The sequence below is a fragment of the Gorilla gorilla genome, chromosome 22, assembly GCF_029281585.2.
Source record: "Gorilla gorilla gorilla isolate KB3781 chromosome 22, NHGRI_mGorGor1-v2.1_pri, whole genome shotgun sequence".
Lineage (NCBI taxonomy): Eukaryota > Metazoa > Chordata > Mammalia > Primates > Hominidae > Gorilla > Gorilla gorilla.
The window spans coordinates 43,891,819-43,917,464 of NC_073246.2; the positions used below are offsets into that span (position 1 = coordinate 43,891,819).

General features: G+C 50.4%; 2 protein-coding genes and 1 long non-coding RNA gene across 6 annotated transcripts in view; 1 reads left to right on the forward strand and 2 right to left on the reverse strand.

Annotated features, from left to right (window-relative positions):
- ZBTB21 (zinc finger and BTB domain containing 21) overlaps positions 1-741 on the reverse strand; it is a 23,502-nt gene extending 22,761 nt beyond the window's left edge. The window contains exon 1 of one of the 2 annotated variants that reach the window (XM_031005085.3): positions 601-741. The gene's annotated coding sequence lies outside the window, so the exon portion shown is untranslated. The remainder of the gene's footprint in view (positions 1-600) is intronic. The other variant, XM_031005086.3, reaches the window with a different exon arrangement.
- LOC109024433 (uncharacterized) overlaps positions 1-25,646 on the forward strand; it is a 46,242-nt gene that overhangs the window by 593 nt on the left and 20,003 nt on the right. Inside the window, exons 1-2 of one of the 3 annotated variants that reach the window (XR_002003941.3) lie at positions 12,394-12,597; positions 21,823-21,963. This is a non-coding gene — a long non-coding RNA (uncharacterized lncRNA). Of the gene's footprint in view, positions 1-12,393; positions 12,598-14,227; positions 16,146-21,822; positions 21,964-25,646 lie in introns of those variants that run through there. The other 2 variants (XR_010132428.1, XR_008674698.2) reach the window with 2 other exon arrangements.
- Positions 601-7,904, reverse strand: LOC134757883 (collagen alpha-1(I) chain-like). Its single transcript, XM_063702710.1, has one exon. The coding sequence runs from the start codon at positions 1,558-1,560 to the stop codon at positions 1,012-1,014; it is 549 nt and encodes a 182-aa protein (XP_063558780.1). The 5' UTR covers positions 1,561-7,904; the 3' UTR covers positions 601-1,011.

The following is a 25,646-nucleotide window of genomic DNA, read 5'->3' on the forward strand; positions in this document are numbered from 1 at the left end:
GCGGGGAGGGAGCGTCCAGCGGGCACCGAGCGGTCACACTCCGGCCACGGGGCCGAGGACGGGGCGGCGGGGCTAGGTCCCGGGCCGTGAAGGGAGCGGCGCGTCGCGGCAGGTGCGGGGTCCCCAAGGCCGCCGGCCAGCTTCCGCGCACACCCCGCGGCCCGGGCCGCCGGCCCCCAACCCCTGCCCGGAACAGGAGAACGCGCCCTTCTCCACGAGGCGTTTCAACCGCTCCGCGCGAGGGGCGCGCGCCTGGGCCAGGCGTGTCCCCTACCACAGGGGCAGCTCGGCCAGGGTGAGGAGTGAAGCCCGTGAGGGAATGGAGCATGCGCATTCGCGAGGGCGAGGCCAAGTGCTGGCAGGGAGCGTGCGCAGTGTGAAGGCACAATCGGCTACGTGGGAACCCGGGACATGCTCGGTGAGCGCCCAGGTCCCGCGCACGCGCAGAAGCGCTCGGAGCCCGCAACCCGCTGGTGGAGAAAAAAGAGGAGAGAAATCACCTCAGAGTTACGTCAGGAAAGGCCGCGTTTTCCGGGGAGGCTGTAGCCTCCCAGGGGGCCCCGCAGTTCTCCTAGAGCTAGGGGTGTGACAGTTACTCACCGGTCTTCAGTCTCGAGGCAGACGCCGGGCCCCTTTCCGCTCACACTCGGCTCGCGCGCGCCGCAGCCGCCGCTGCCGTTGTGATTCCATCCATCTTGAATTTGACGTCATCCCACACCAGGGATGAGGTCATCGCAGGCATCGCTCGTCACGTGCGCGGCACTCTGATTGGGCGCCGGGCGCCGGAGGGCGGGGCGCGGGGGGGGGCTCGCGGCGCAAGGGGACGGGGGAGGGCGGGCCTGCCCGGAGCCGCGCGCCGAACGGACGCTGCCGCGCTGCGAGCCCGCGCTCTCGGTCCATGAGGGGAGCCTGCGGCGGCCGTTAGGGGAGGCGGCCGGGCTGGGGGCCACGGCGAGGAGGCTGAGCGCCCCGGCCGGGTGGAGTCCGTCGCGGCGAGGAGCACGCCGATTCTCAGGGGACTTTGCCGCCTGCCGGAGGCGCCTTTGCTGCGGGGTCGCCCCGGGTCATTCGGCCGCGGTCCTGCCCAGCTGGGCCGCCAGTAGTCCCCGCTTCCGGCGCGGCGGGATGCGTGGCGCGGCCGCTTAGTCCCTGGCAGGGGAGGACGCGCTCCCGTTCACCGGTGGACGGCGGGCGGCTCCCCGAGCCTACGACCGCGACAGCGACGGGAGCGACGCGCGGCTTTCTGACGGGCGCGGGCGGCGAGCGGGGCCCTGCGGTCCTCGGGTCGGCGGCAGACGCTCTCGGCCCGCGAGGAAAGCCCGCGGGAGGCGGCTCCTGCCGATAGTCGCTCAGAGCGCTTCGATTTCCTCCTCCCGACGCAACCTGGCCACCTGGCCCCTGGGTGGGGACCCGGCGGCCGCGGCCAGGGCGTCCGGGCTCGTTCGCCGCGCAGATGGGGGTCGGTCCGAGGGTGACTCCTCTGGGCCGGCCCTGACCCCCGCCGGGGCGTCCACAGCGGCCCGCAGGCAGCCGGAGACTTTGCATAGTGCCCCCGCTCATCGGAGGGCTGTGATCTTTTTTTTTGGCAGAAATATTACAACTCCACTGATGAGAAAACTCACTTCGCTTTCAGTCAAAACCAGAAATTAGATAACAGAAATGCCACACTGTCAACACCGACCGGGAGGAAAGCCTCGCTGGCGGAGACCGCTCAAGGGAGCCCTCCGCGTGTTCTCCCAGCCCGGGTCGCAGGTGGAGGGGGAGTGCCTCCTGCAGGGACGGTTCTCCCGCAGACACTCAAACTCCGGGATGTAAAACCCCTGTTAATAATTGTCAAGGGTCTGTCAATTGCCAAATACAGTTTTTGAAAGTTGTATGCACTAGGTAAAATAATTTATGTAGTGTTTGGAAGTATGTGAAAGACAGACATTAGATTGATACAAATTAAAAATTTGTTGCCAAATTAACAGCTCTGTTGTAGATTATTAGTTTGACTAATTTTAAGAGGACTCTTAGTCTTACATAAAGAATCTTGCACCCAAAAATTTTCTCCTACAACTTTAAAACACTTTAATTTTTTTTTTTTTTTTTTTTTTTTCCTGAGATGGAGTCTCTGTCAGTCCCAGGCTGGAGTGCAGTGGCATGATCTCAGCTCACTGCAGCCTCCACTCCCTGGCTCAAGCCATCCTCCCGTCTTAGCCTCTGCAGTAGCTGGGACTATAGGTGCATCCATCACACCTAGCTAATTTTTGTATTTTTGGTAGAGATGGAGTTTCACCATGTTGCTCAGGCTGGTTTCAAACTCCTGGTCTGAAGCAATCCACCCGCCTCAGCCTCCCAATGTGCTTGGATAACAGGTGTGAGCCACCATGCCCAGCCTAAAGAGTGTCTGTATTTTGAACTGTATGGTGGAAAAGCACAAAGTGACTGTTCTGAAGGTAGAAGGCAACAGTGATTATAAGTCTTAAAAGAACCTTGAGTTTTAGGTTCCCCTGTGATTAGGCTGGGGGAGTGTGTGCTGCTATCCTAGTTTTATAGGTGAGAAAACTAGTACTCGCTTTACCACATGCTGGAAGCAGCCTCCCTTGAGCGATCCCTTTCTAGCCACCTGCTTAGCTGTTTTTTTGTTTTGTTTTGTTTTTTGTTTTTTGTTTTTTGTTTTTTCAACCTTCCTCAGGACGATACACATTAGTGTCTCTGCTTTGAGCTATATGATCAGGCTTTTGGCCTCACCATTTCACTGGAATTGACCTAACTGCCAAATCTGGCAGAAACCGTTGCATCTTTCAGTTGCTGTCTTTGATTTGTGACACGCTTCCAATTGCTTCAGCAGTGATTGCTTCAGTTACGCCTCATTCCCTGGATTTCCCACCTCTTGGCTGACTGCTCCTCCTGGGCCGGCTGTGTTGGCCCTTCTGCCCCTGCCCATGCTCGCACTGGGTTTTTTGGCACACACACCCTATGCAGTCTCATCCATGCTTGGAACATATGCCCAGTTGCTGGAGCCAGGAATGTGGGCACCATGGTGGGCTCCTCCCTCACTTCCAGTATTGGGTCTATCCCCAAGTCCTGTCCGTCCGACCTCCTCAATGTTTCTCTGGTAACGTAACCGCTTAACTGCTCTCCCAGCCTCCAGGTTTCCTCCTTTAATCCACCCTCACATTACAGCCAAAGCGATTTTTCTAAACAGCAAAAGGGATCATGCCACTCCCTTGCATAGGGTTTAATGGCTCTCCGTTGCCTAGGTGAGAGTTCAAACCACAACGCACAAGTGCCTGAGGACTTGCCCCAGCCTCTCCCATCTTTCCCCCACCTCCACTGTGACACGCAGGCCTCTAAATTAGTCTTGCTCTGTCTCTTGCCTCTGGGCTTCTGGGCTTCAAGTGTGTTGTCCCTTCTGCCTGAGCTATTGCCCCCACCACTACCACCCTGTTTTAACGGGATAATTTCATCTTGATTGGTGTTTCTTCCTCCAGGATTCCACCACCTCCCCACCCCACCTGACTGGCATCTTCTCAGCTGTATCTAGGGTTGGTGCTCCCTCCTCTGTGCTCCCATAACACCTGGTGCAGGTTTTGTTGACACCACTCGTGTTGGTGATGTTGGATTTGCCAGCCAGCACCCTCTCATCCGCCCTGCAGTTTCTTGTTTGCCTCTGCCTGCCCAATGCCTGACTTTCAGTCTAAATTCCTTACCTCTTTCAGCTTCTGGTGGCTGCCAGCATTTCTGAGCTTGTGGCTGTATCACTCCAATCTCTGCCTGTGTGTTCACATGGCCTTCTTCTGTCTGTCAAATCTCCCTCTACTTCTTAGTGTTAGCCGTACACTGAAGCACCCCAAACAGGATCTCTCACACCATAGACACATATGTTCTTTTATACAAAATGCACATTGTTTATGCAGCCACCTCATTAGACACCCTGCGGACAACCCACAGCTGTGCACACAGCAAGCTCACAGCTGGACTTCCTATCGACATTCTATCTGCCCTTGAACCATTTTTTCCATCCTTGACTGTGTCCTACTTAATTAAAGATGCTGCTGTCTGCCTTGCTACCCAAACCAGAAACTTGACGGTTATTTCTCAATGTCTGCATTCAACTGTCACTAAGTCCTATCAATCTACCTCTTAAATGCCACTTAAACCTGTCCTTACCAGCCTTATTTCAGCTGTTTCTGGCCTGCAGCAGCTCTGTCCAATCTGTAGCCATTGCAACCAAGTTCCTGCCTCAGTTTTGCTTCCTTCCCTTCCCAGCCTAGTGCGTTTTCAATCAAATTTATCTTTCCAAATGCAACTCGGGTTAACTTGCATTGGTGCTGTATACCCACCCACCCTCCCATGTGGCTTGCAGATGCCTGCGGCCTCATAGCTGGGCATGGCCTGTCCAGTGCTGCCAAGGTGGCTTTGCTTTCTGCTTGCCTCGCCTTTGCTAACCCCTCTAGCCATGTAGTCTGTCACAGGCACTTCCTGGGATGGCCTTTTCCTATTCAATCTGCAGGCAAATCCAATTTCAAGTGTCAGACCGAGGCTGCCTCCCTCTGTGCTTCAGTGATTCCACTATACCATCTATTTCACCTATTCCCATCTGCTCAAAGGCCGGTTTCTCCACTAGTTTGTATGCCCCTTGGCACAGAGACCATGTCTGTTAACTTGTGTATGCCTGGAGCTTTGGGCCTGTTGCTAGGGCTGTGTCCTGGGCCATCTGTTCCCGATGGCTAGAGTTTTCTCTCTGAAACTGTTACAGTGGTAGCCGATTCTCCAGTGTTAATGCTGTTAAGTTGGTTTGCATTTCTTATAACAAAAAAACACAGCCCTTTCATAATTTGGGGGAGGGAAGTCTCTATGGGGTTTAACATATCTGCTTCTGCATATTTGGAAGTGGGAAGTTTTAATCAGCTGTGATTCTCTTAACCATCACTTCATTGGAATGGGTACCTGGCTGTCCAGATTTGCCCAATCTATGGGTTGGGTGGTTATCTCTTTAAAAAATTCATTAGTTTCCTGTGGCTGCTGTAATAGCTTTCTACAAACTTGGTGGGTTAAAACAATAGAAACTTACTCTTTTACAGTTCTGGAGGCCAGAAGTCCGAAATTGGTCTTATGGGATGGAAATTCAGGTGTGAGCAAGGCCACACTTCCCCTGGAGGATATAGAGAAAGTGCCTTGCTTTCAGCCTCTGGTGGCTGCCAGCATTCCTGGGCTTGTGGCTGCATCACTCTGATCTCTGCGTCTGTGTTCACATGACCTCTTTTCTGTCTGTCAAATCTCCCTCTACCTGTTTCTTTCTTTCTTTTGTTTTGTTTTGTTTTGTTTTTGTTTTAGACACCTGGTCTTGCTCTGTTGCCTAGGCTGGAGTATAGTGGTGCACTTATAGTTCATGTAACCTTGAACTTCTGGGCTCAAGTTATCCTCCAGCCTCAGCCTCCCAAGTAGCTAGGCCTATGAGTGTGCACCACCACACCTGGCCTTCTCTGCCTCTTTCATAAAGGGACACTTGGGAAGGCATTTAGGGCCTACCAGGAGAATCCAGCATGATCTCCCCATCTCAAGATCTTTTAATTTAATTACATCTGCAAGACCCTTTTTTCATATAAGGTAACATTGGAGGTTTCAGAGATCAGGACTTGATATCTTTAAGGGTCATTAGTCAGCCTACTGCAGATAAGAACAGTATTCCTGTGTAGCGGCATGGGAAGGCCTTTGAAAAGTATGTGAAACAGAAAAAGAAAAAAGAGAAGAGAATGGGAAGTGGGGAAAGTGAGGAAGGTAGTAACATTTGGGTTGCTGTGTAAATGGTTTCCAACAACCACCTTCACAGTGAATATCACTCTGCATGCTCAGAACTGAAGTGCCCTGGGCCATAGTGCCTCTTCAGCATGGTTGAAGTTGGGTGAGATTAAGTGTTGATCACACTGGGTTCTCATAATTGAGAAGCCCTGTCTGTAAACATTATCATAAACAAAAAGTGGTACTAAGCTTAAGGACCTCCCAGCCAGAAGCATTAGTGCTGGTTTTCTCCAAAGGCCGTAATTGCCTCTTCCTCTCTCTTCTCGCCACCCCATCCTTGTTCTTAAAGAGCAGATGCCTGGAGGATATCCCCCCAGTTCAGCATACAAACACCACCAATAATACTTGGATGGCATTAGATCCACACCAGTTTCTAAGAAACCCTTTTGTCTTAAGATTGGGAGAGGACTGTGTGTGTGTGTGTGTAATAACAATAGTAATTCTATTTGATTATAAACTTTGTATGAATTAAGAAAATTCTTATGTGCTATTCCTTAAGTTGCTATCATGAAAGGTAAGGAAGACCGTTGCATTCAGATCTGCACCATGGGCATCCTTTGGTTAAAAAAAAGATGGATTCCACATCCCCAGAGCTGTGAAGTGGGATGAAGAGTGACTGCTTCTGTTGTTACAATTATCTGCTACATGTCCTCAACTGTGATCTCATCTGCACCGTGATCCTGCTTTTTAGGAATAATTCCCATTTTACACACCAGGAAAGGGGGCTACCCCTTTCTACCCTCAAGGTCTGTAAAGGTGACTACCAGATGATCTCTAACCTCAAGGAAATGGCACCAGCTCTGTCTCCTGGAAATAGACACAAACTATTGATACAAGTGGTAAATGCTTGGAGACATGTATGCTCTCAAGGTTATGAGGCACAGAGGAGGGGAGACTCTTCTGCCTCTGCCAGGGACCCAGATCCAGCTGACCTGAGCCTGGAGATGGTGGTGCCAGGCCTTGGGCCTCTCAGTGCATCGAGCTCCCTGGGCCGGGGCCTGACGAGGACGAGTGCTGAAGTCCATCAGTTACCCCCTTCCATGCAGTGGCCACAAAAAAAGCGGGGGCAGCTTTGCCCCAGACAGAGGCTTTGCTGATTCCTGGACAGGCCTGAGGGGGCCGAGAGTGGCTGCTCTGGGTTCACAGGCTGAGACATCAGACTGTGGGCGAGAATGGTGAACTCACCAGAAGGCATTCGTCTACGTGGCCTTTTCCAAACGGAAGCACGGATGGTGCATCTGCAAGGCGAACGGCGGTGTTTCTTTCCCACGATGTTCTGAGCAGCCAAGGCCGTTTGTTCAGTTTGGATATCAAGCTTCACGAGCCCCTGCACACATAATGCATCAGTGGTGAAAAGTACTCACTAAATTATCTGATCCGAAAGCTATTAAAAAACAACAACAACACATGGCTGGTTTTTGTTTGTTTTTGCTTTTAAATCTTGGAGATTTTAGAGCTTTACTCCTTTTGTTAAGAGTCAGCCTTGTTGACTCATGAATCACCTGATTGAGAAAGACGTGAATGTGCGTTTAAATTTGATTTAAAAAGCGTTTACTCTACTTTTTTATTTCCAAAATCTATTTTTTTATATTTGGCATGCTTATATTATAACTTTGATACATTTAAATATCTTAATAAATATATACCCTCAAATTTGAATTAAAACATCCACTTTAGAACTAGATTTAATAAAACATTATAGAACTTATACTTGAAGTTTGCTTATAAAGCACTCTCACAAAAACTGGGTCAAATGATTTAATCTGTTTTCTCCATTATAGAGCAGCCTTTCTCCCCATCCACCAACCCCTCCTTTTAAGTGTGACTCAATTGATTTTGTACACTGTCTGCTTCTCTGATATCTGTGAAATTACTATGTCTAAAAATAGAAACTCAGTTCTCTTTACGCTTTCTTTCTGAGGTAGGCCAGTTGTTAATATTGCAGCACTTTAAAAATTGTTAGCTGGTGAAGACCAATGATCAAGAACCACAGTGATGTCATCTGAGGTTTTACGAAGTTTGCATATTTAATTTGTTTTACATATTGTTGACTATAATAACTCTAGAATTTTCTTTCCTTTTTTTTTTTTCCAGACAGGGTCTTACTCTGTCACCCAGGCTGGAGGGCAGTGGTGTGAACATGGCTCACTGCAGCCTCCAACTCCTGGGTCAAGCAATCCTCCTGCCTCAGTCCCCCAAGTAGCTGGGACCATAGGCGTGCACCACCATGCCTGGCTAATTTTTGTATTTTTTGTAGAGACAGGGTTTTGTCATGTTGCCCAGGCTGTTCTTGAATTCCTGAGCTCAAGTGATCCTCCTGCCTCGGCCTCCCAAAGTGCCGGGATTACAGGCATCAGCAACCGTGCTCAGCCTAAGTCTGGAATTTTAAATGACTCTTGGAAATATTCCCCCAAATTGTGCTTTATAAAAATCAACTAAATTTGAAAAATGAGATGACTAGGGCATGTGATAAGGGTGGTAAGGGAGAAAAATGTCTGAACATCCCTATGAAATCTGACTTCCTTTTTAACTTTAGTTCTGTCCTTGCAATCAGTGGACTGGAGTGATTATTTGATTTCATTATGGTGGCATGGTTATCAAGGTAGTATTGTTACTAGACTATATTATCAGCAATGTAATACTTATTCTAAAATTAAGCCCTGTGTTCTTTCTCCTGGGCTTGAAGTTAGTTCATCAGAATTCTCTGTTAAAACTGAAATCCCCATTTCTGCATTCACTGTCTTTTACTGGCCAGTACAGTGACTGGCCTATCCTCGATTCAGGTACGAAAAACAACAACAACCAAAGAAACAACTAGGTAGGTGGCCACCATGACAATAAAGCTACAGTAAAAAAACACCAATTGTTTTATCAGGTGTAAGCTACCCTTCAGAATAACATTGCTCAGAGGTTTTGAATAGGACCAAATATGTGCAAAAAATGTCAAAAGACCATAAACACACAAAAATTACGTCAAATATATTATAAAAGACAAAATATCACAGAGCAAAGTTGAACTACTGCAAAGAACTTTGAAACTGAAATGGCTTCAGGCCCGAGAATCGACGTTAATTGTATTGGAAGTGAAGAAGCTTCAGTTGACGCACGTCACAGGATCTGAACGGGAGGTTTCCAGTGTCGTCCCCACTGTGGAACTGCGCTGTGTTGTCACTGTAGCCCCTTGGAGCACAGGCCCAGCAGCATGTGACTGAAGGCAATTAGCAATACTGAGACGAATCGCTACTCCGAGGCTTCACTGAGTTAACCCCAATGATACTCGCTCAGTTAACAATTTCAAAATCATTTTTGGTCGTGGAAATCATTACTGAATTATAGTGAGGATCCAAAACTTGACCATAGAGTTATAATAATGGAGGGGGGATGTAGATTCTTTGATAATCAGGAAATTCTAAATTATCTTTCAGAGTTTTCTAATATGTTAATGACTCAGAAGATTTTACATGCAAAAACTAGAACTCTGTGGAAGGATTTTACAGTGCAGAAGACAGACCTTACCGTTGCCCTTCTCTGATCCTCCAGTTGGGCAAGGCAGTTACCACTAGGCAATACTAGAAGGCAGTAACACCCTAGGAGTGCAGCATTGTCCTATCTCCAGGGCAGGTGGGCTGGAGAATTGCAGCCCATCCTTCTAGGCCACGGGCAAGTGTTACTGCCTTGTAGTTCCCTCTCTGATCCCCTCAACTGGAGCAGCACCCACCAACACCTGGGAACCCAGGACACACCTCTCTTAAAGCACTGGGCTGGAATGTTGGCTTATGAGCTGTCTCTACTTGTAGACCGTGAGCTCCTAGGCAGGTGTGCACCTGGCCCCGGGTGAGGGCTCCTGTGGTATTTGCGGGCGGAATGGGATTTGCTTTTGGGGAGAGCAGCAGAGACTTTCTGTGCTTCTCTCTGGGTCATCTCCCTCCCCCTCAGGGCAGTCATGATACTGACATGGCTAGCCTCCTGCCCTTAGGTAGGCTGTGTGACCAGTGGTGGCTGCTGGATTCTGAGAAGTGACATTGGTCAGCTCCTGATTGTTCATCACGTGATACCTGTGTTTGATGAACATTCACTGGGCATGTGCCAAGTGGCGGCTGCATGCTATGCTGGCTGGCAGGGTGTAGAGAGGCATGGGGCTCAGGCCCCAACCCGAGGGAGCACACCAGCCCAGGGGTGTGCAAACACTTTAAACACAGTGTGCTGAGTCCCCTTCAAGGCCTATGTGTCCCTGTCTCCATCTCACCTCCCGAGTGCCAGTCAGTCTTCTGGAGTCTCCACGATTTGTCAGGGTCACCAGTAGCCTCTGTGTGACCAAATCCCAGAGTCATGTATTTGTCTTCACTCATTCAATCATTCATGGTGCTGCGCTCCCGACACACACTGTGTGCATGGTTCCATCCCTTAGGATACTTCGGTAAGCAGAACAGAGATTCCTGCCCTCATGGAGTCTCCGTGCTTGTGGACATCCACAGGTGTTGAGCCCAGAGCAATCCCTCATTTACCTCCTGCAGGAAGCGTCTGCTCCAGGGGCACCCAGCCCCGGACCATCTCTGCTGTCCCTTTCACCACCTCTAGCTGCACTGTTCTCTGCCTTCCCTCCTGCCCAGGGGCCTTGTGTGGGCTCTTTTCTCCACCTGGGACATCCTTCCTCTTTGTTCTTCTTGTGTCTCCTTCTTTCATTCAGTTCTTCCCATCCTGATCCTGAATTTGACTCATTGTAGCTCTTACCAATATCTGCTGCGTTCTTGTGTCTTTGTTTACTGTCAGTTACCCCACCCAAATATCAGCTCCATGGTGTATTCCTGGCACCTAGCATAGGACCTGGACATGGCAGGTGCTCAGTGAATACTTGAAAGAATGGGCATCAGGAAGGGAGTTCTAGATGGAAGGCCTGGCATGGGGCTCAGAGGACACTCTGGACCTGAGGGTTTGGGGCCCAGCTGGAGCCCTGGTGTGAGGGCTGAGGATGGACAGGTGGGGGCCTCTGTGCACATGTGTCCAGGTCTGGACTCCCCTTGGGTAACAAGAACACAGGGTGGGGTTTCACAATCAGGAAAGACATGTTCAGGTTTTGAGCCTTCCACAAGCCTTCTCCTTGTGGAAGTTCAAAGGAGAGGAAGAGATTAGAAGTGGGGTCGGAGGTGGGGGGGGGTCTTCTGCAATGCTGGCAAGGAGGAATTAAACAGCCTGAACAAGACAGTGGTGACCGTATGGACACCAGCATCCAGGGCAGGCCCGTGGCTCATCAGACTTGGGAGGAGCCTGTGACAATGACGGTTTGAGGCTGGGGGACCAGGTATAACCAGAGCCCTACCCTCAGAGAGACGCTTCCTCACTCCCCACTTTCCTTCTTCATGCCCTGTGCCTGCCCCAGAGCTCCATGCAGAACCCTGCCCCCAGCCCCAACACGCCTGCCCATTGAACCCCTGCCACAGCTGCATTAATCAATCCTGGGTGTGTATCCAAAAGAATTGGAATCAGGCTCTGCAGGAGATGTCTGCACTCCCACGTTCATTCACAACAGCTAAGATGTGGAGTCAGCCCCAATGTCCATCGACATGTGAACGAATAGAAAGCGTGGTGCGTACAGCCAGTGAAATACTATTCAGCCTTAACAAAGACAATTCTGCAATACACGACAACATGATAAGTGACACAGGCCAGTCACAGTGGGACAAATCCTGCAGGATTCCACTTATATGAGGTGGCTAAAGTAGTGGAACTCATAGAACCAAAGAGTGGGAAGGTGGCTGCCAGGGGCTCAGGGAGGGGAAATGAGGGGTTGCTGCTCAACAGGCATTAAGTTTTAATTAAGCCAAATGAATGAGCTCTAGAGATCCGCTGCAGAACATCACACCCATAGTCACGATGCTGCAGTGGACACTTAGCATTTTAACAGGGTAGATCTCATGTGTTCTTACCACAATAAAAATAAAATAAAATTCTGGAATTAACATCACCAAACAGGCACGATGGGATTTGATTATATTGCAACGTATGCTAAGAAGGGGTTATTCATCTGGTGACAGTGGCATACATCCTGCCATGGTCTCCTCTGGCAGCTGCCCAGAGCACACAGCAGTCCAGGAGATGCACTTTGAATGCTGTACCCAGCCTTCATGGGAAATGTGACTTTTTAAAATGGAGGGTGAATACGCGAAGTCACAAGTGTCCCTGGAAATCAGGGATATGTAGCTGTTCACATGTCACTACTGGGGAGCGTACTGTGTCTGGGGAGGGCCTTTGTTTGAGACAAGACGTGGACTGAGGACAAGAGAGACAAGCCAAGTCCTGGAAAAGAGGAACAACAGGGCAGGGACCGGGTGATCAGGTGGCGATGGAACGTAGAGCCCGGACTTTGCTGGGCAGCGGGCAACGGGCAGGAGTCAGGTGCTGGAAGCCTGGGATTCCAAGCTCCTCCAGGGTCTTTAGCCCCTGGGGTGAAGGGGACAGGGCACAGAGCCATGCGAAGCCCCACACTGGCATTCACCTCAGGCTGATGACAGTGGCAGTGCGCAGGGGCGCTGCAGGAGGCCGGGGAAGGCGAGGTCACAACGGGCACAATAGGGAGTCGTTGCCAGGCAACCTCTCTAGGCTTCTGTTGTGATTCTGCTTTAGTTGGGTCTGGGGGGTCTCTCTGGAGAGTGGCTGTAAATGCTAGCCTTTGTGCTGGACAGCAAAGCAAATCATCGGAAATAACCCAGGAGCCTGGCAGGGAAACCGCTGCACTATGGAGAGGACGCTTCCAGATACAGAGGACAAATCAAGTGAAGGGACGGAGCAGGTCACACCCAGAGTGGCACAGAGGTGTGTGAGCTGTTCCCACGGTAGTCAGAGCCTCTGTTCCAACTGTCCTCCCTCTGGGCTCTCTCCAGTCCCCAGTGGGTGGGCTGGAGTGTGGCCCCTGGCAGAGCCCTGGAGGCCGGCTCTGCTTCCTGCCCCCTTCCAGCCTGGAGCGTCCCGAGGGCGCAGCATTCCTGGGGCAGGCCTGAGCCCTGTGGTGGGCTGAGTTGAGTCCCCAGAAAGGTAGATTGAAGCCCAAACTCTCTGTATGTTTGAACGTGACCTTATTTGGAAAAAGAGTCTTTGCAGATGTGTTCAGGTTCAGATGAGGTCATCCTGGATTAGGGTGGGTTCTAAATCCAATGCTGTGACCTTATAAATGGGGGATGCACAGGGAGAGGCCGCATGAAGATGCAGGCCAAGACTGGGGCGATGCTGCTCCAAGCCAAGGAGCACCAAGGACTGAAGACGCCCGCAAGGCGCTGGGCAAGGTGCAGAGGGATTCTTCCTGGGGGCTTCAGAGGAGGGTGGTCCTGCCCGCACCTCACTTTTGGACTTCTACTCTCCAGAACTTTGAAAGAACACATTTCTGTGGTTTTCAGCCACCTGGTTTGTGGGAATTTGTTATGGCAGCCCCAGAAAACGAATACAGGCAACATCACTTAGTGCTTAAGAAAGAGCCTGTGCCCGGGCGCAGAGGCTCACGCCTAGAATCCCAGCACTTTAGAGGCCGAGGCAGGAGGATCGCTTGAGCCCAGGAATTTGAGACCAGCCTGGGCAACAAAGTAAGAGCCTGTCTCTACAAAAAATAAAAAAATTAGCTGGGCTTGGTGATGCGCACCTGTGGTTCCAGCTACATGAGAGGCAGAGGCGGGAGGATCGCTTGAGCCCAGGAAGTCAAGGCTGCAGTGAACCATGTTGGCACCACTGCACTCCAGCTTGGGTGACAGAGTGAGACCCTGAAAAAAAAAAAAAAAGCCTGTGGGCCCACGTCTCACATCCTGACCCCGCCGGCGATCAGCTGTGTGACCTTGAGTGAGTTACTTAAACTCTCTGTGCCTCGGTCTCCCCATGGGTTGTGGAAGGGTGAGTTGATGCGTGTAAAGTATGCAGACAACAGCCAGGTGCCCAGCATGATGTAAGCACCGCGAGAGCACTGGGTGTTGTGAAAGGTGCCATGTTTAAGAATTGGAGTTTCCCAATGGGTTCAGTATTAGTACCTGTTCTTTAGGGCACAGACTTGTTCTGTGTCATTTTACCTGTATCCATTTCAACCAGACTTACATCTTTTCGAAGGAAGGCCTGAGAAAATCTCAATTCTCAACTGGAGTGATGATTCAACCGCTTGTTTCCCTTCCTTTTCTTTGGGGTCTCTGTTAGTTTCCTGTGGCCAATGTAATTAATTACCACAAGCAGGGAGCTTAAACATCAGAATGCATCTTTCACAATCTGGAGACCAGAAATCCAGGTGCAGGATTTTACAGGGCCATGCTGCCTCTGAAGGCACCAGGGTAGGGTCCCTCCTCGCCTCTCCCAGTTTGCTGGCATGCCGGCAAGGCTCGGCACTCCTTGGCAGGCACCAGCCGTGCTCCAATCACTGCATGTCTTTGCATGGTCATCTTCTTGTGTTTCTCTGTATCTCTCCTCGTATAAGGTCCTTGGACATTGGATTCAGGACCCACCTTACTCCAGCATGACTTCATCATCACTTAATTACATCTGCAAGAACGGTGTTTCCAAATAAGGTGACATTCTTAGGTACTGGGGGTGAGTATGTGTCTTTTCTTCAACTTATCTTTTTGGTGGAATGCAATTCAACCCAGAGCACCACCTCTCACGAAAACGGCTAAAAATGGTCGGGGAGGCATTTTCAAGAACTTTCACTAACAAATTTTAAAGAATGGATTTCACTGTAAGCCTTGGGCAGCCACTGAAGAATGTGTTGGAATAGCTGCTGAGTGTCGGCCACTACTGGGTGACGTTTCCTTAACGGCTGGAAGAGTGAAGGAATTAGGGCCGAGCGTGTATGCCCAAAAACTTCTTCTGTTTTGACTGTGTGGGCTTCTTCCATTCATTTGTTCATTTAGCAAACATGTATTGCCTTCTGTTGTCTTCTACGATCTATGAAAGGTAAAATGTGGTGTGAGGACACGGCCCAGCCCCACCATCGTCTTCCAGTCCCACCGTCGTCTTCCAGTCCCACCATCGTCTTCCAGTCCCACCGTCGTCTTCCAGCCCCACCGTCGTCTTCCAGTCCCACCGTTGTCTTCTAGCCCCACCATCGTCGTCTTGGACTCTCTGGGTGGCACCATGTTGTGGGTGCTGCTCTCCTCTGTGTCCCAAACGAGTTTGTGCCTCACTTTGTCAGGTTTTGGCTGTGACTTGGAGCCTCACCAAGCTCCCTTTTCCTCTGTCTCCCATTCTCCTCTCCAGGCCAGGGTGGCTTCCCCAGCCCTCCTCCCCGGGTCCTGCCTGTGCCGAGCCTTCCTCCCAGGAGGGAGGTGATACTGACTTGAGATCTTATGGGTGTTTTGTTTGTGGCTGGGCCTGGCCGACCCTCTCTCCACGGCCTTAGATCACACTCTGGATGGACAGGACAGTCGTCCTCAATACTGAGCCTCTTTGGAACATACCCACTGATGGTGGTTCACAAGCTACCCATGCCCACAGGCTGACCCAGATCTCTGTGAAATTAAAAAATACTGTGAAAGGCAAAAGAGCCAATGTCATGTGGATAATGAAGTGTCAGCCACTGAAAAATCTCAAAATAATAAACATGGCGTGTTTGTCAGGGTTCTCTAGAGAAACAGCAGCAACTGTGTGTGTGTGTGTGTGTGTGTGTGCAGAGAGAAAGAAGGAGGGAGGAAGACTTATTCTAAGGAATCAGCTCATGCAATTGTGCAGCCTGGCATGTCCACAGTCTGTAGGATGGGCTGGCATGCTGGAGACCCAGGAAAGAGCTGCAGTTTGAATAGGAAGGCCATGGGCGGGAGAGTTCCTTCCTGTTCAGGGGACCTCAGTCTTTCTCTAGAAGACCTTTGGCTGACTGGATGAGGCTCATCCACACTATGGACACAAATCAGCTTTACTCAGAGTCTACTGATTTAAACGTTAATCTCATCTGCAAAAAGTACCTTCACAAAAACATCTAGAACAACGTTTGACCAAATATCTGGGTACTGTGGCTTAGCCAGGCTGATACATCAAATTAACCCTCACCTTATGCTTCATCTACTTTTTAATTTGATTTTACTTTGAAAACAAGTAAGGTTTTTGTAAGCCTCCAAGTTGAGATTAACGATGTGAGAAGGAGAATCCATAAACTTTCCTGTTGAACAAATAGCAGATGGATTTTTTCAGGAGGTGGGGACCACATAGGGCTGGCCTGCTCTGACGTGGCAGCCGCAGAGGGGTGGCATTAGCAGACAGTCTCATGTCCTCAGCCCTGCCGACGTCCAGATCACTGTGGAGTGTAGCTATTACTCATGCCTTTTTCTTTGATCTTTGTCTTTTTCCTTATTTTTTTTCCTTGCTGAAGATAAAAATAAAATGGAAGTAATGATAAAACCACAGTTCATAACCTAAAGTGCCACAAGGATTAATGACAAATTGGTGCCCTGGACATGTTCGTCACACAGCCAATGTCCCCACTGTGCCAGATCCATTTCGAATGTAAGCTGGACTGTCTCACCCCGACAGAGTTTCCAGTCCTCTTCCTCCCAGGTTCTCAAGGTGGCCAGTCCAGACATCTGCCTTGCACCACTGCCTCCTGGTAACCCCTCCTCATGGGACAGCTGGACACAACCTGCCTGACTCGCCCTCAGACCCCACACCCCACATGGACTGTGCAGACCTATGCCCCAGTGACTCTTCAGTCACAGTGTGACCCCACGGAGCTCTTGCCTGCTTGCTCCAGACCCACCGATTAGAACATCCGTGGTAAACCTGCTTGGCTAACTCCTTGGTCCCCACAAAGGCGTTGGCCCCTGGGTCTCCCTGTCTTTCCCCCTGCCCGATGGTTGAGTGTGCATGTCCCCAGTGGCTCCCCACTCCCGTCAGCCCTGCGAGGTGGGCTGCCCTCTCCTCTCGCGGCCCTGGGAGACATCAGCTGCTTCTGAGTTCATGAGCTCTGCAGCGCTGCCTCCTGTGTCTCAGCCCAACTCGCTCCTGGTCAGGGCTAGAATTTACAGCCACTCTCAAGAGAGACCTCAGGCCAAATTAGAAAATTTAATATTTACAAAACAGCGTGTGTGTATGTGTGTGTGGGGTGTGTGTGTGGAGGGCTGTGTGGTGTGTATGTGTGTACATGTGTATGTGTGTGGGGTGTGGTGTGTATGTGTCTGTAGTGTGGGGTATGTGTGTGGGGTGTAATGTGTATATGTGTATATGTACATACATATACACATTTAAAGGTCAAGCTGTTCTTTATCAACCAGAAAGCGTAGGACACACATATTTCTTAGTTTTTTCCAAACTGAGATAGAGAAAGGAAGATGTTTTTAAGTATGTATAAATTCGTATTCATTTTATGAAAAGAGAAGGAAAGGCCTGCTCTGCCAGTGCCCCATTAGAGCCCATACACCCTGCAGGTGGCTGGGGCATGAGAAGTGTTGAGTTGCCTCTGGGTGACAAGGGGCCTAGAGCCCTTGCATCTTGGCTGTGTGTGTAGTGTAGGGTGTGTGGGGTGTGTGTATGTGTGGTGTGTGTATGTGTGTGTGGTGTGTGTGTGCTATGTGTTTGTGTGGGAAATGGGTGTGTGTGGTGTAGGGTGTGTGTGTGAGGTGTGTGTGTAGGGTGTGTGTGTGGTGTAGAGTGTATGTATGTGTGTGTGGGTATGTATGTGTGATGTGTGTATGGTGTAGGGTGTGTGTGGTGTGTGGTATGTGTGTAGGGTGTGTGTGTGTGGTGTGGGGTGTGTGTGTATGTGGTGTGTGTGTGGGATGTGTGTGGTATGGGAGGTGTGTGTGCGGTGTGTGTAGGGTGTGTGGGGTGTGGTGTGTGCATGTGTATGTGTGGTGTGGTGTATGTGTGGTGTGTGTGTAGGGTGTGTGTGTGTGGTGTGGTGTGTTTGTAGGGTGTGTATATGTGGTGTGGGGTGTGTGGGGTGTATGTGTGTGTATGTGTGGTGTGTGTCTGGTGTGTGGGTGTGTGTGGTGTGTGGGTGTGTGTGGTGTGTGGTGCGTTCATGTGTATGTGTGGTGCATGTGCGTGAGGTGTGGTGTGTGTGGGTGTGTGGTGTGGGGTGTGTCTGTGGTGTGTGTGTGGGGGGCTGTGGTGTGGGTGTGTGTGTGTGGTGTGTGTGTAGGGTGTGTGTGTTGTGTGGGGTTGTGCTGTGTGGGGTGTGTGTGTGGTATATGTGTGTGTATGTGTGGCGTGTGTGTGGTTTTTTGTGTGTGTGTGGTGTGGGGTGTGTGTGTGGTGCGGAGTTTGTGTGGCTGTGGTGTGTGTGTAGGGTGTGTGTGTGGTGTATGTAGGGTGTGTGTGTTGTGTGGGGTGTGTTATGTGGGGGGTGTGTGGGGTATGTGTGTGTATGTGTGGCGTGTGTGTGGTTTTGTGTGTGCGATGTGTGGTGTGTGTGTGGTGTGATGTGGCATATGTTGTGTGTTGTGTGGTGTGTGTGTGTGGGGTGTGTCACACGTATATTGGAATCTGAACCAGGTGCTGTTTGTAATCACTCGGCCTCTGTACTTCGCTGAAGCAGCCCACATGGACGATGGGGCCCTTCCCAGTGCTGCAGTCTTGAGCTAAGAGTTCACATATTCCAAGGCAACGCACATGGGACATGGGACTTCCTCCCCCGTGCTCCTCCTGTCCTCCGCCTCCTTGATGAGCTGGACGTGCAGGGAGACCCCAGACCTGGCGCATGGCTGGTTTTGCTCTGTGCCTGCACAGACCGGAGATGCCCTTGGTGACACCGTCTGCTCCTCCCGTGATTTCAGACACAGTGAGCGCCCTGTACCCAAGTGTGTGTCACGCAGGGGTGCTGGGGTCCCTTTCGTCTCTATTCCCCATTAAACATCTTTCACCATTTTAACATGCAGGCATTTAGAAACTCTTTTTTCATATAATAATTGTCTGAGCTCAGAAAAGCCAGCAGCGTTACTCACTGTCACCAAAGTCCAGATGGTATTTTTATTCTGTGCTCAAATTGGCTTCCTCATTTCTTTCCAGGCCCTGTAAGCAGCTTAAAATTTCCATTTTCCAGGTCAAGCTGTTCTTTAATCAACCAGAAAGCGTAGGACACACATATTTCTTAGTTTTTTCCAAACTGAGATAGAGAAAGGAAGATGTTTTTAAATACGTATAAATTCATATTTGTTTTATGAGGAGGGAAGGAAAGGCCCACTCTGCCACTGCCCCATTACAGCCCATACACCCTGCAGGTGGCTGGGGCATGAGAAGCGTTGGGTTGCCTTTGGGTGACAGGGGGCGTAGAGCCCTTGCATCTTGGCTGTGACCGTGGCCTTCAATCGAGCACAGTGGGTGAGGGCCTTCTGAATAAGAAGGGCACCGCCACACCCTGTGAGGCCGACGAGCAAGTCAGTTCCTCTAACACAAACTCTGCATTCCTTGTGGCTCCCCAAAAAGGTCAGAGGACTTAGGAGATGGAGAGGAACCAGGAGGTCTTCTAGTTCAACTTGCTCACTTTTCAGATGCAGAGTTCAGTTCACCGAGGCTGGGGCAGCATCAGGATCAGAACCCAGACCCTTTGACCCCAGGGTTCTTTGCCCGCAGCATAGGGAGGCTGGAGAGGGCCCTCTGCCTGTCCCCAGTCTCGGGAAAGTCCTTCTCTGTGTGGCAGTGAAATACTCAAAGAGAGGTGAAGGCGGGGCCTCTCTGGGAAGGTGACCTGGGGTAAGGAGCCTGGGTTGCAAGTCTCTGGGAGTCAGCCGGACCCTGCTGTGCCCTTGGCTTTTCCTCTGTAGCCCTTCTCTAGCTCAGGAACTCTACTGTGCTGTTCCTGGTGCCACCTGTCCCAGAGGTTGTGAGCCAGTACCGTGTTCTCTGCCCTCAAATATGACTTCCATCTGTTTCCTCCTCAGTATTTACAATGCAGACAGAGATTGCCTGATTCTGTGTTGCCGCCCTTCCACTCTAGGCTGCCTGGGTCAGCTGCGTGTCTGTTTCTGTAGATTTGGAGGGGCCTCATCCTGGGCTGGCTTTGCATAACGAGAACAAACAAGAGCTGTCCAAACTGCTGTGGAACCAACTTTCCTTTCCTTGAGAGGAAGCTGGAATTCAAGGTGCTGAGTGAACCTATTTCCAGACAGGTGGTCCTAAATGGGAACTGTTGCATGGATCTCAGAAAATGACAGTCCCTAAAATAAGTCCATTTATTTTTCCAAAATCACCAAAAACCTAGGAGTGGAACGCAGTCACCTTTGGGACACAGCTTGTCAGTGACTGTGGATTTCGATTGAGCACAGTGAGTGACAGACTTTTGATTAAGAAGGGCACCACCACACCCTACAAGGCTGATGAGCAAGTCAGTTCCTCTAAGGCAAACTCTCCTTTCCTTGTGGCTCGAAAAAAGTCAGAGGACTTTGGAGATGGAGAAGAACCGGGAGGTCTTCTAGGTCAATTTGCTCACTTTTCAGATGCAGAGCTTAGCTCACCGAGGCTGGGGCAGCATCAGGATCAGAACTCAGACCCTTTGACCCCAGACAGGTAGTCCTAAGATTATTATAAGCTCTGTTTATCATAACTTCTGGGAGCCAATCATTTGAAGCAGAAGGTAATGTTTCCTGCTCTGGTGAAATGAAGACTAGTTGAAGAAACAGTTTGCAGAAATATTGAAGTGTAGCTCCATTCAGCTCTGTCTTAACTAGTGTTTGTGGCAGCAGTCAGGGCTTGAGGGGTGTTAAGGGGTGAATTTCATCCACCCCAAACTCATACGTTAAAGTCCTAACCCCCAATACCTCCTGATGTGACTCTATTTGGAGGTAGAGTCTTTAAGTAAGTGAATAAATCAGATTCACTAGTGTGGGCCCTAATTCAATCTGACTGTGCCCTTATCGAAAGAGGAGATGAGGACACAGACACTCACAGAGGGACGGCCACGTAAGGACATGGAGAAGACACCATCTGCAAGCCAAGGAGAGAGGCCTCCTGGGGAACCAACCCTGCCGATGCCTTGATCTCGGACTTCCAACCCCCAGAACTGTTATAAAATAAATGTCTGTCATTTAAAGCCACCCAGTCTGTGGTATCTTGTTATGGAAGCCCTAGTAAATTGATGCAAGGGACAAGGCAGTCAGAAGTGGCATTTGACTTCCAATTAGAAGTCTTACAAATGCTGTAGGCTCCAAGCCCAAGGTCAAGGTGGGAGGCTGTGTGCACTCGGGAAGTGCTAAATAAACGCCTGGTCACTACTGATTGGTCCACACATGGGGCCATGGGTGCAGAAACTGCTGTTGTTTTTAGCAACACCCTCATAGACCTAGGAAACAATACCATCATCACCAACTACAACTCTGCGTCTCTTCACGTGTTAACTTTGTAAATAAAGGAAGATAACTTTGATAATGATGGCCTATAAGGACTTTCTTTTGAACAGGATAAATCTCTGTGGCAGAGATCGCTGGTTGCCACCCCCACATCCACCCTCCACCTTCCCTTCCTTCTTAGCAACAGAACTCTGTTTTATCTGGAGTGTTTCATGTGCCCAGCTAAAGGACCACTTTTCCCAGCCTCTTGTTCCTTTTGGCCCTCATATGATGTTCTGCCAAAAATATGTCCACGGAAACATGCTGTGGGGATTCTGGGAAGTCTTCGTCAAGGGGAGGGGACATTTCTCTTGGATCCCTCTGCTTCTTTCCCTCTGTTGCCTGGAATATGTATGTCATAGCTGGTGCTACAGCAGCCATATTGTTCCTTGAGTTGCCTCTGAGAAGGGAAGCCACATGTGGTAGAACACAAAACCAGGAGCAGCCTGGGAGTCTGGTGGCTTCCACATTTTCCCCAAAACACCTGCTTTCACACTCGTTTTATGTATGAGAATGAAACCTTTCTGTGTTTAAGCCACCGCAGTAAGAGCTTTGCTACATCCAGCTGAGCATAATCCTAACATTGTCTGTGGTTCAAGATGAATGAAGGCATCTTAGTCCAAAGAGGTTAAAAAAAGTACCTGAGTGTACATTTGGTGACTAGAAACGCCTCCCTCTTTTCTGGCCCTGAAGGGATGTGAGAACCTCTGGGTTACATGAATCTGGTGCACTCAGATACATGGGGTGTCCTTCTTGTTCCCAGATTGACGACTCTGCTTTCTCTTGGTCCGTGATGGAAGAGGAAGCCCGAACGCACGCCTCTATCAGCAACTCTGCAGCACCGCACTTGCCACTTGGAGAAAATGCTTTGAAAGCTCAGAGAGCCACATACCATTAGAAACAGGTAAGAGGGCTGCAGCTGGCAAAGACAATGCGTAGCTTTTTCCTTTCTTTTCACTTGTGTTTTCTTTTCTTGGCTTTAGCTTGATCTTAATCCATGTTAGCATTTCCATGTGTTTTCTCTGTAAAAGGAGCGACTTTGGAGCTTTGCAGATTGGAAAAATAAGTAGGGTGAAGGAAGGGTGAGACCTGGGTGAGCGCAGACCTGGGGGTCCAGGATCCAGGCCCTCAGCATGGACTGCCCGTCCCCCAGGCAGGTACAAGCCTGGGGTTGGGGATCGGGTTCATGGAAGAGACCCTGAAGACACCCTGGAGAGGCAGCTGTGTGGTTCCTGGCAGCCACGGTGCAGAGACAAACTGCAGGAAACAATGGGGAACCTGGCCCAGTTACAAATGGGATCCGTGGGCACAAACAAGGGCAGGGCCCAGCAAGGAGCCAGCAAGCACTCTGGAAATAGCATTGTTGGCTGATTGAAGGTGTTTGTGGTTGAACCAGGTGGCCTATTTCAAAATAGCAACCTGACCAGGCGCAACTGGGCTCTCCTTCTTTCCTTACAGATGTTGTGAGGACCTAGAGGCGGGGCCAATCCAGTCACTTCCAGAGGCTGTTCTGGTCCATGCCCCAAGGGCAGGAGTTTAAGAGGTGGTCCCAGGAGGCAGTCCTTGGTCTCAGTCTGGCCTTTTGGGGTCCCTGCACTGGCTGAGGCTCAACACTGCAGGGGAAGGCTGACTCCATCTCCAGCCATCCTGGAATTTCCCTTCATATGCAGCCCATGACAAGCTGGACCCCACAACTCTCTGGAGTTCTGGCCCATGTTGGAGGTGCCACGCTGTCCTCAGAGGGGCTCAGACAGAGGAGCCTGCCTTTGAGGGAAGCAGGTACAAGCCCACCTCATTGCAGCCTCTTCTCTGCTGCTGTGTTTTTACCTACACTGCTCTAGACTTGGCCTTTGAAAGCTCATGTTGAAACATAGAGTTCCATGAATCATGAGATGTCACTGGTTACAGAGTTTGGTTTTTTTTGAGACAGAATTTTCCCTCTTGTCACCCAGGCTAGAGTGCAGTGGTGCAATCTCGGCTCACTGCAACCTCCACCTCCCAGGCTGGAGTGCAGTGGTGTAATCTCAGCTCACTGCAAACTCCACCTCCCAGGTTCAAGTGATTCTCCTGCCTCAGCCTCCCAAGTAGCTGGGATTATAGGCATGTGCCACCACGCCTGGCTAATTTTTGTATTTTTAGTAGAAATGGGGTTTCACCATGTTGGCCAGGCTAGTCTCGAACTCCTAACCTCAGGTCATCTGCCCACCTTGGCCTACCGAAGTGCTGGGATTACAGGTGTGAGTCACCGTGCCCGGCCAGGTTGCAGAGTTTTAAAATTTTTTTAAATTATATGCCCAGGTTATCACTGGTCCACTGAGCATTCTCTTGAACAAGGATGAAGACCCAGAAACCCCTCTGCCCTGCAGAAGGCCCCCTCTGGCCCAAGGTCTGTCTCATCTTGGCTTTAGATCAGGGTTCCCCTGGGAGCTTTCCAAAAGCCCAGTGCCAGGCCGCACCCCAGGCCACTCGGGTCCGTTCTCCTGGGGAGGGTGTGGATGCTCCCCACCACCCCAGTGTTTGCCGGGGCTGAGGGTTGTTGCCAGATGTGGACACAGGGCACAGCCAGGGGCAGGTGGGTGCTGGAGCAAGGCCCTTCTGTCAGCTCAGGAAGCCTGACCTTTTGAGGGGCCCAGCCTTGCCAAGGGCAAGTGAGCTTCAGCCTCTGAAACTCAGGTTGCTGTGGCCCAGGCTGCAGTTAGAGACCTGGGCAAGGATGGGTCTTCACTGATTAGCAGCCTTGGGCACATCCTTGCTCTGAGCTGTAGGGCCCTCCTGTGTACCCAGGGATGACAACAGCCCCTTGCAGGCTCACTGTGAAGGTGGAGGCAAGAGCAGTGGGGGCCTTGCACAGTACTGGACCCACACTGCCCTGAGTCTCTTCCGCTTGAACAATATGCACACTCAGATCTGGACGCTCCCTGGGCTGGCCTCCTCCTTTATCTGCTGATCTTCTGACAGACTTCCCTAGCTCCTAAAGTATGTTTTCTCCTTCTTCTTCAAGAGATTTTTGGCCGGGTGCGGTGCCTTGCGCCTGTAATCCCAGCACTTTGGGAGGCCGAGGCAGGTGGATCACCTGAGGTCAGGAGTTTGAGACCAACCTGACCAACATGACAAAACCCCGTCTTTACTAAAAATACACAAATTAGCTGGGCATGGTGGCAGGTGCCTGTAATGGCAGTTACTCAGGAGGCTGAGGCAGGAGAGTCGCTTGAACCCTGGAGGTGGAGGTTGCAGTGAGCCGAGATCGCGCCACTGCACTCCAGCCTGGGTGACAGATCGAGACTCTGTCTCAAAAAGTAAATAAATAAAATAAAAAAAGAGATTTTCACTATTTTCTCTGTCCAGTTCCTTTGGGAGCTGTTAGCCTATCAGGGAAGGTCGCTGCCTTTCCCCATGTGCTGTGGTTTGCTCATATTAGAGACCAGCAGGTGCCTGTGGTTTTTTCCTTCTCTGCTTTTTTTTTTTTTTTTTTTTTTGAGATGGAGTCTGGCTCTGTTGCCCAGGCTGGAGTGCAGTGGCGTGATCTCAGCTCACTGCAAGCTCCGCCTCCTGGGTTCACGCCATTCTTCTGCCTCAGCCTCCTGAGTAGCTGGGACTACAGGTGCCTGCCACCACACCTGGCTAATTTTTTTGTCTTTTTAGTACAGACGGGGTTTCACTGTGTTAGCCAGGATGGTCTCGATCTCCTGACCTTGTGACCGCCCACCTCGGCCTCCCAAAGTGCTGGGATTACAGGCGTGAGGCACCGTGCCCAGCCCCTTCTCTGCTTTTTTCCCCTTCCACTGACATTTCACATTTCCTCAACCTGGCCTTTCTGCTTTCTTTAGGTCCTTCCGCCACTCTATGCTCTGTCCAGGTGAAGTTGTGGGTTAATTATAATAATAACCCTCTGTTTTGTCGCTATTTCCTCCCAGGGTGTTCTCTAATCAGCAGAACTTTTCTTCCTCTGGTTCTAAACCTTGGGGTAATCTGACCATAGTTTTCCGAGTGGTTTGGTCTGTGGACACTGAAATCCCCTCTTGCTTGGCTGGGTCAGTTCACTGAGTACCCTGCCCATGGTTCCCTCTTGTCCTCCTAACCCCAGGGGGCCTTTGACGGCCCAGGCAGACAAGTCAATGCAGCGTGTGCTGGTGTGTGCATGTATGTGTGATGCGTGTGCACGTGCATGCATCATAGTCCGTAATTTACACACAGCGAGTTGCTTCTCCTCTTCCGCTGGTCGTTGTTTCCTTCATTCCCTTGGGCCTGATGTTGCACAGTTGCTTGGTGGAATTCCCGCTCATTTCCCAGTGAGAGAGCAGAAGAAGTAATCAATTGATCTCCATGGGATTTGGTCTAAGTGAAGAAAGCACAAGTGAGAATTTTACATCACCCTGTGGGGAAACGTTTTGGTCCAAGAATTTTATAATGACAGTGTTTGGGTGTGGACATTGTGCCCAGCAATTGGAAAACATGATGTTTTGATGAGGGGTTATGAAAACTGATTCTTGGATGTGTAGACACTAGCATTCATGAATTGCCAGATTCCATGGTACGGTGACAGGAGGACCTTACCATCTTGGTTTAAGTGAAACACAGTGTATTAGT